The sequence below is a fragment of the Montipora capricornis genome, chromosome 2, assembly GCF_036669925.1.
Source record: "Montipora capricornis isolate CH-2021 chromosome 2, ASM3666992v2, whole genome shotgun sequence".
Lineage (NCBI taxonomy): Eukaryota > Metazoa > Cnidaria > Anthozoa > Scleractinia > Acroporidae > Montipora > Montipora capricornis.
Window position 1 is genome coordinate 8,960,383 of NC_090884.1, and position 10,000 is coordinate 8,970,382.

Here is a 10,000-nt window from a genome sequence, read left to right on the forward strand (position 1 = left end):
CTTATGCTTTCGCGTGTACTTGCGTTGCTAGTGAAAATCAGGCTTTGGTGTTGATCTTACAGGGGTTGAACCAATGATCTTCAGCTCTATAGTGCTGTCAATGGCTGGTAAAACCTCGCTCTTAAAGGGGCTAGGTCACACAATTTTAGGCAATTTCAGCACTGATCGAATGGTCGTAGAATTAACTAAAATATCAAAATAACTGTCCAAAACTATAGAAGAACTCTAACAAAACAGCGGGAAGCCAAGAAGGGACATGGATGGACAAAACTGGAGAGGATTGAAATGGATTGATTTCAGTAAATTTGAAAAACGTCGGCCCACCTTTTTTCATTTTTTCAAAATGTCATTTACACAGCTGGAAAATCATTCTCAGTAGTTATGTGGCCGTAAGTTTGCAAATGAAAGACTCTTGCTCTGCCAATTTGACGTGTAGAGCTCATAATTAACAAAATTGAACAAAATTACCTAAAATAGCGTGACCTAGCCCTTTAACTTCACTGTCAATGCACTTTTTTACCTACATTCACTTCTTTTTTTCCATCCATTTTTTCGTCTCTCATCAGATCAAAGAAGCTCGCTGAAAAACTGTCGATCTACAAGCTTGGATCCGATTCCAACTTTCTCGAGAGACTGCGAAAGAACCTGTTTAGTCAATATTTGTCATCATATATCAGGTGAGAGTTATCTGTAAATCAATCTGGCAAGAGGTTTGCTCAACTGCGTAAAATCTTTGCCAATAAGCAAGCATGTTTGATAGGCGTTTGCAAAGAAGCCTAAAAAAAAAACAATCTGCGGCAGCAGTTTTGAGAGGCTTTCCCATTTCATTCGTACTTTTTAGTTCCCTCTTCATCAACAGAAACCCTTTCCACCCGCGAGCAATGTTGTCTAGCTCAAACGTCGCGGACACAAACAACTACCAACATTGATGGGTCGGGTGGGAGGGATGTGGGGGGCAGGAGGGATACTGAAATGAGTGATTAAGTTGGCGATTGATTTAAAAATCAAAATCAATTGCCAACGTAACCACTCATTTCAGCATCCCTTCCCAGCCCCCGCATCCCCCATCCCCCCCCCCTCCCCCTCCCACGACCCATCAATGTTGGTAGTTTGATTGTGTCCGTGAAGTTTGAGCTAGACAACATTGGTCGGGGGTGGAGGAAGTTTCTGTTGATGAAGAGGGAATTTGTTGTAATACGAAAGAAAGATTGTGTTTTCTAACCGAAAATGTGAAGTGTCTCAAGACATTTTTCCGCAGATTGTAGGCCGTGCTGTAGACTGGTCAAATACTCAACTACCAGGCCTTGCAGGGGCTGGTTAATTGTGAGTTCCTTTTATCCCGTAAGAGGTGAACCACAAAAGAACATATGAGACATCAAATATTCTAACTGTGGACTACATGAAGTGATTTCATTTTAGAGTGATCATAGCATTTAGCCCAAAAAATATCCAGGCTTGAACAGGTGTCAAACCCATGTCCCATGTGATTGGCTTAAACATCTCCCCCACCATCTCAGCCAATCAAATGTTTCAGAAATGCCAATTGTAGCTCGGTCACGTTCATTGGCGTTTTCCCTCGCTCAGCTCTGGCTGCATGTATGTGCCTTATTAATAAGTTGTGATTGATTGATTGATCGATTGATTTGTCTGTCTGTTGTGATTGGTCAAAGTACCGTTTTCACCCGCTAAGTACCAGCTAATTATATATTTACTTTGCATTGTGATTGGTTCATTTGGCTGTCAATGTCTGTTATAATTGGCTTATTTCCCTTTTTTCGAGTGTACGCCAATAAACTGTAAACCACATAAAAGTCAGAAGTAGTGCCATTGGGTCGCATAATTTTTCATTGTCGTGGTCCTGCATCGGTTCTCTTTTGGAACATGGCGCAACAATGTGGATTTTTTCCAGCGGTGTCAAGAGCGCATTTATATTTCGTGTGAACGCCTAGCTCACGTGACACATTCCAAGGTGTCACTCATCTCCGCTCTTACTTCTCGTGTGATCTAGCTGACAAACAGGCTAGGGTAATCCCTTAGGGTTACCCTGCGAGCAGGCACCCTTCATTCTTTTTCGATAAGTCGGGAAGACTTTTCTGGGAAGTATCTTATAGTGGACTTGTACTTTGTTAACATTTAACCCTCTTTTTTTTATTTAACATGAGTGATATTACGTTACAGAACAGAGCTGGCTTATTTGTCTGAAAAATCATCTGCCATCCTAGAAAAGCACTATCATTCCATACAGCACGAGAGAAGAGACAAATCCAGTGGAACCGGGTAAGCAGAGAAGCGAGCTTTGAGAGCAGTACGAAGAGTTCAACCTTACCAGATGCGTAAAATAAAACCAAGGTAGCATTTGAAGTGTATCAGGGTGGTCAGGGTTATGCATGCGACCTAAATTTAACGTTTCGGTTGGGTGCCATTCCTACGCTTTTATAGCTTAAATAGTCCTGTTCACTGGTTACGTAGCCTCCCCGAGGAATAACCCCCACGATGGCCTTACGTCCCGTCGAAGGGGGAATAACAATACATTCAGTCGCTTCTAATATGCTGCTGAAGCGGAATAAGCTCCAACCGTGTGCACCCTCGTGCCGGCGAAGTTACCGACTGGCACCCCGGCAGCGCAGGAGCACAGCTTTTGTAGAATATCAATCCAAACTGGAAAAGTTTCCAAGTGCAAAGAACTGCCATTCAAAGGCTACTCAGTCGTGCAGTTTAAATCAGTTGAGAACTTCTCTGCTGATTTTTTGTTTGTAGCCTCATCAGTCAGGAGATTTCCAAGCGGATTCCACTTAGGATGCATGCAAGTTCACAGGATTCCAACATGGAAACACTGCTATCACAGGACGTAGCTGTTGGTCTTCTGCAGGAAAACAAAATTGCTTTGAAAAGATGCGAATTGGTGAGAATGATGATTGCTTTTTGTGACTCTCTTTTGACAGGGAGTCCAAGTAGTAATTGTTTGCTTTACTTCACGCGTTAAAGGAAAAGTATTTACCACTCTCGTGACCGCTTGGTCTCCTTCAATCGACACGGCGAAAAAGAGTTACATAGCGAATGCATATCACGTGACGGCGGCCACATGAGAGTCCATAAACTAAGAAATGGCTGTCGGATTCCGGCATCCCGAGTAAAACCTCCGGAAAGGTATCTGTAACGTTTTCAAAAAGTTTTGATTTGTTTCGGTTTAACGAATATGGCCGCTAACCACGGTGACTAAATAGGTATAAGATGGCCGCTAATCACGTGACTTAAAATGCTCCATTGCAACTTCTATTACTCTTGTGATAAATTTGTATCCCCACTGATGAAGAAACACTAGACAGGAGTGTCGAAATGTTGCATGGGTCATTGAATTGAAACGTTTTGCTCTACATTCAACATTCTCCTAACCGGAGGGTTATTTTTTTTAGTTATCATCGCCTTCCGACGTGGCAGCCAACGGAGTAGAAATCTACCACAAGCTCCTTTATCATCTTTGCATTGAACACATCGATTATGCCTTAAATTTAACTCTACAAGGTATTTGATGTATGGATTTTGGGACAATCCTTTCATTTTCGCCTTTGAATCGGTTGCCCTTCACATGTTAAGTTAAACCTATCACCACCTTGAAGATTTTGCATTTTGTCTCGGTCCTACAAGGAGGCTAAGGCTAACTCGGAAATAGTGGACTAAATTATGTTCGTTGCCGTCCCCCCAGCAAGGCTTCAAACCTACGAAAATAAATAGACAGGTGCTTTTTTTGTGGGAGGTGCGTTGGCCTGATGGTTAGTGTGGGCGACTCCGGAGCGAGTGGTCCGGGTTGGGGTCCTGGCCGGGGACATTGTGTTGTGTTCTTGGGCAAGACACTTTACTCCCATGGTGCCTCTCTCCACCCAGATGTATAAATGGGTACCGGCGAATTCAAGGCTGGGGATAACCCTGCGATTGACTGGCATCCCATCCAGGGGGGAGTAGAAATACTCCTTGTCTCTTCATGCTAAGGAAACCGGGGTAAGCGCCGGCCGGATGGGCCGCTTGGCTCCTATGCAGACGTAACCTACCTATCACCACCTCGAAGGATTTGCAGTTTGTCTCAGTCTGACAGCAAGGCTAAGGCTATCTTAGAAATGGGGTACTAAATCAAGTCAATTTTGCATAATGTTCGTTTCCGTCCGTCGTCATTCCCCCCCCCCCCCTTCCCCCCTCCACCAAGGCCTCAAATCTCCGAAAATTAAAAACCGTCCCATGCCTCGATCTTCCAACCCTCATTGTCTCTTTCTGGGTTTTTAATTGTTAGCTCTACCACCTCCCGAACCTAAGTTTCCTCCAGACGGGCAGTTTTTCAAAGTTGTGGAGCAAGCCAACGCTATCTTTCACTTGTTGGAGAAGCACTTCACGGACTCTGTGATAGGACTTGTGGCGTAAGTTCAACTAGTTGACCTTGATCAATTAGTCGATCAACAAATCGATTAAGCAAAGCAACCAATCAATCGATCCTTATTTCCCTTCAGGGTCTTTAGGTTTCGTTTCTTTTTTACATACTTTCTGACAATATTACATGGAGCACCTACTCTCGGCAAAATCATTCGGGCTTAACGGGGGAGACAGTTTTATATGGGTCGGGGTCCTCGGTGGGGAGGGAAAGACAGTTATATTTGGGTCATCAGGGTGGGCGGGGGGAGAGTTTTATATGGGTCGGAGTCCTCTTATCTTGTGCAACAACATTGTCAAGGTGCTTTAGATCTGGAAGACGCAGAAGAGTGGATCCACAAGAAGCTGTTAAAAAAGATAACAAAATTGTCATTACCTTTAATTAAAATTCCTACGACGCTCTTACTTATTTATTTTATTTTATTTTATTTTATTTCTTGGTTCTTTCCAGGGCATCCCCTGTATACGCTGAATGCGTTCGGAAGAAGAAAGAGAACATGAATATGATGGAAAGCAAACTGGACTCGGGAATAGATCGGTATGGTCACGTGATGTAAATAGTACGTTGTGATTGGCTTATTGGACATTTATCCCTATGGAACACCTGATTTAAATGACTTGCCACGAAGATGTGTATGGGCATAGATCCGTAGAGACACGTCACCAGAATGGTGTATCGTGATTAGATAATAGCAGTTTGACAGGTGCAGAAGCAAGCACGGCTTGATTCGAGGAGTTATCGGTGGTTTTTTTACCATTTACCAAAAAAAACCCTGGAGTTTTCGATCCAAAGGTAAAGGGTAGGGGGCTTCCTTATGCAATTAGCAAAGAACAGGAAGTGAAATAAACATGTCAACCTGTTTATTGAACCTTTTTTGTGCTATTGCCCTAAGGCTCCTTTTCTTGTCGTAAGACAGAAATGATCCTCGCAATTATCTGGACAATTTAAGCAATTTGTTTCTTATAGACAACTGAAAATTCAAGTTGCTACAACGGAATTCGAACGCGTGACCGGTGCACTGCCTTCATAGCTCAGTTGGTGGAGCATTGCAGAGGTCATGGGTTCGAATCCCGTTGAAACCACTTGAAATTTTCCAAGTGTCTATGGATAAGAGACAATTGCGTCAATTGTCCAGGATCATTTCTCTCTTACGTCTATAGGCCCACACTTCGAACATTTACAGTTCTTGACTTTCACTCCTTGTCGTCTGTTTGTGTTATTTATTTGTTATTTATTATTTATTTATTTATTTATTTATTTTGTGGTGGAAGTTTTGGCAGCTATTCAGCTGATGTGGACCTGCTATACCCATCCACCCACCCATTAAATCACAAAGGACAGCCTTAACACTGGGAACTTCATCCCCTTCTCGATTAATGTGTGGGCTCTTTAGCGTCCCACAGGGAACTTATGAACGTGGAAGATATATGTGAGACGGGGCCTACGGTTTAAGATCCTTATCCAAGGAGACTTGAAAGTATAACCATTTGCGGGTGTCACTACAAAGGCAGCATTTTCTCCTCAGTTATGTAAAGACCCTGAGTATTGGTCCAGCCGGAGTCGAACTCACGACCTCCCGCATAGCTGCCCGGTGCTCAACCAATTGTCGTGCGAAAAATGAGTCCAGAAAGTGATCTTCAGAAATGGTTGAAATTTATTAGTCTTATGAAAACTTGATGGAGCAAGATCGTTCGGTTGAGAGTAGTCTGGGGAAGGACTGTTGTTAGTGACATTGACTCAGCGGAAGTCATTCTCAGAGTCAAGTGATTTGTTTATTGTCAATGAATCGTATAAGCGAATGCGTTCGGAATTTGCCGTAATGAAGTAAATAATCTGTTTCAGGATTCTAACGTCGATGTCTGGCTGGTGTAAGAATATTTTGTCTACAGAGCAAAAGAAATCGGATTTTAGACCCGAAGAACACGGAATTGGGCTTGTGGAACGAACCACGGTATGAAACAAATAGATGTATTTGGACAAAAATCTCTAGGTTCTCCGACTTTGATTATCTTTGGGGAAAGAAGACGTGATATTCATTCAGGTTAAGCCCTAGTATTTAGCGCTGCGCAAATTGTAAAAGAATGTGTTCTTTCGGAAAATCCAATTTTGTGTGTCGTAGCGAAACAACCGGCTTCTTTCTTAGAGCCACCTTCCTTTGGGGCTCTTGCAAGATAACCAATCACAAAAGACACTGTTCACTGTTGTGGTATGGACTAATCCTTGTTAACGGTACGGAGGAATTTTACACCTGGCGCGTGTAATCCAGCTTTTAAAAGCATACTTCTCTCGAAAGTTGGGGCCTCGCGTCGCGCACATACTGAAATCCACGCAAGCACGAATTTAAATATGGTTTGCTTTAGTGAACTCCAAGAATATGATGAAGCTTAATGTCGGCCTATTTTATTTTTTAGGGTTGGGGTTGGGCAATATATTCTCGGTATAATATTTTTTTTAGTTTTGGTATTAGCAAAAAACTCAGTTTTTTTGCCAAAGTGACCGTCTGCTTTGTTTTATTTTCATTTTATAAAAATGCAAGTTGGGCTTGCTTGTTTTCTCCCCCTTTTCTATTTCGTGTTGAAATGATATATAGGCCGCCTCATCTTGTTTTCTAAACCGGTTTAGCTGGGTTGAACTCGGTTTTAAGTATTGTTTCTTGCTGAATTTTGTTGACAGGCTTGTGCCAGGACGTGTGAGTTCATTGCTTCACAGCTTTCATTCATACAAGACTCGTTGGATGGGAAGAATTTGGAGTCCGTGCTAACGGAATTTGGTACACGAATTCACCGGCAAATTTACGAACATCTACAGCAGTATCAATACACATCAATAGGTAAATAGAAATGATCTCTAAGTGTCGTTGTTGTATTGAAAAACCTTTGGTTCGCCGAAGTGGAGTTTTTCCTTTTCCTACACAACAACAACAACTTTATTCTACCTTTACATCAGTACAAAAGAATCTTCGATAAATATAACTAGACGCCTTAGGAGCGTAAACTGGGTTACTTGTGGTACGTGTTGCACAAAAACAGAGGGCACTGAGTTCCAAGGGTGGTATCGAAGGCGCTGAAACTGGATTTTCCCAGGAGTAATGCTGACTGGGCCAATCCGAATATAAAAAAGAAAAAAGCTCAGGCATCTAATGGGTACTCCTGGTAACTCCTACAATGGAAGAAGCAGACCATGGGATCGATCTCGAAAGCGGCGTATTTCTCATCATCCCCATAGCTGCTCAGTCCGGAAACGAAATAGTTTCTTGTGTGTAAATAACTGCACAAATTTAAAATTTGATCAAGAAATCTCAATGCACAGTAGATAAGCTTAAAGAAATATTTTTGGTTTCCCAAATAAACTTAATTTTACACTAGAATGACTAAACAATATTTTTTGACGTGCAAAACTATGGCTACCTACTAATACAAAATGGCTAAAAATTCTTGTCACCTCCATGAAAACAACTCTTACATCAAATATCAACCCACATATGCAAATTAGTTAAGTTCGAATGTTACACAACACGATTCGAACACGATCAATCCACAAACACAGAAAAATTTTCCATCCAAAAAACTTATTGAAACAAAAAAAACGTATTTGCCGTTAGAGGGAAGAAAAGACTTCCCATTTCATTGCGTGCGTGCAAACAAGCAACGCACTCCGTGTCAAAAACCATACACAAGTATATAAATTTCCCACCAGTGTTCAGGATCAAACCCTTTACTGATACGCGCAGAAGACTCTATGCACAAAGACAAAGGGGCAGAGGAATGATAGGAAAGACCGTACTGCGCAACTTTTCCGATTTCCGACACGGGGAAAATAGGAAAAATGCTCCTCACTTTTCGTCTGGATTGCCGTATATGGCAACCCAGTAATTAAATATATAAAAGAGTATTGGCCTCCTAACATTAATGAAAAGTTAAAGAACTAGGAAGCCAAAGGAATTTGGATTCACTCTGCATTAAATTTCAAGCTGGTCGTTCTGCATTTTTCGTTTAGTTCCCCATTGATCAATGTTTTTTCTTTTAACGTTTACTTTCTTATAGGTGGAATGGTGGCCATCTGTGATATTAGCGAATACAGGAATTGCATCAAGGCTTTTGAGGTAATGCCCTAAGCATTGGAGTGGAAACAAAACTTCTCAATAGTGGAGGAAATGGTGAAATGTTAACACGAAGAATCTTTTGCGTAGTGATTAGGCGATACTCGGCGAAAGTCAGAATGCTCCCAGCATTGCTGCAGTCGAACCAACGAGCTTCCGATTACCAGGCTGGATGGTCTACCTTTTAGCTGGCTATCGGAAGGTTGTGGTTTCTACTGCCAAGCCATCATCGAAAAGATGTATCTCTTCACCTCATTATAGGCCACTTCGGAAAATACCATAATACTCTTTGTTTGTCCCCCCAAATTTTGCATAAGCATTGTTTTCAGTTTCTCTTGGAACTTACAATGGTCACAAGAGAAAACAAAAACAATGGTTATTCACAATTGGGGGGGGGGGGGGGGGGTACAAAAAAAGAGTATTATGGTATTTTCCAAAGTGGCCTATTGTCCCAGAATTTTGACCTTTCGAACCCAAGCGCTCACTCTGAAAGAGACAGGTCACGTGACCGCCCGCGACAAACGGGAATTCCCCTGGGTACCCTGGCACTAAAATGTAGCTTGAACAGTGCCCTCGATCAACCCTCCGAGGGCTCCGCCATTTAGAAACTCTCTCTTGCTTGATCCAGTGATCTTGGTTTTTTTACTCCTATCAGGTTCCCTTGCTTGTCAAACTATTTGACAAATTGTACTCATTGACAAACTTACTAGTTGTTCAACCAGAAAATCTCAAGCAAGTTTGTTCAGAGGAACAATTGGTAAGTGTCATGATCGCGGGAACCCTTAAGCGCTCTCAAATCTGCGTGCATTTACGTTTCCCACCTAATAATTTTTTAAATCTATACAGTCTCGTAGAAAGCATTCTTTAGCCGTTCTTTTCGAGATACTTCCTTAAAACAAGTAATTCTCGATGGCATCCAGTTTGTGTCGCCTTTCCGTTTTTTCAGTTGTTTTCTTTTTGTTTTGTTTTTTTCGGTCGTTGCATGTGCTTTTTCCCAAGCTTTGTGTCGAATGAAGGGATCCCTGTAAAGGATTTCAACTCAGTTGGAAGGTTACTTATCACAATTTAATTTTGAGTGTTTTGATTTCGGTCAAATTCGGTTGCTTTTTGTCTTCGTTGTGACTTACATTCCACGAACTGGAAGCTGCCTTACGTTTTCCTTATTTTCTCTCTAATTCTAGGGTAAGTTGATGATGCCAGCATTATCACTGTGTAATCCAGCTACCCCGATTTTGCAGGTCACAACTTTTTGTGGGCCGAAATTTCACCGAGATTATTTAATATCGGATTCCCATGGAAACACTTTGAATTTTTTTACGCTTTGCCTACCTGCCAGGAAGACCCACATCAAGGCCTGTTCCACCTCGGTTCTGTTGGCGGTTGTAACAGAATGTAAACGTTAGGTTTCTATTGAGAACTTCACTTAGCTGCATGCCAAGTTATTCCGCGAACACTCCGCTTTAACAATCTGAAAGAAATTATGA

At 42.0% G+C, this 10,000-nt stretch overlaps 1 protein-coding gene across 1 annotated transcript in view; it reads left to right on the forward strand.

Moving 5' to 3' along the window:
• The window catches only part of LOC138038726 (exocyst complex component 5-like), a 39,158-nt gene that overhangs the window by 28,738 nt on the left and 420 nt on the right, over window positions 1-10,000 (forward strand). The window contains exons 10-19 of the mRNA XM_068884763.1: window positions 567-677; window positions 2,179-2,277; window positions 2,758-2,902; window positions 3,414-3,522; window positions 4,283-4,406; window positions 4,868-4,954; window positions 6,260-6,368; window positions 7,091-7,247; window positions 8,461-8,519; window positions 9,172-9,273. Coding sequence (XP_068740864.1) covers window positions 567-677; window positions 2,179-2,277; window positions 2,758-2,902; window positions 3,414-3,522; window positions 4,283-4,406; window positions 4,868-4,954; window positions 6,260-6,368; window positions 7,091-7,247; window positions 8,461-8,519; window positions 9,172-9,273 — 1,102 coding nt within the window. The remainder of the gene's footprint in view (window positions 1-566; window positions 678-2,178; window positions 2,278-2,757; window positions 2,903-3,413; window positions 3,523-4,282; window positions 4,407-4,867; window positions 4,955-6,259; window positions 6,369-7,090; window positions 7,248-8,460; window positions 8,520-9,171; window positions 9,274-10,000) is intronic.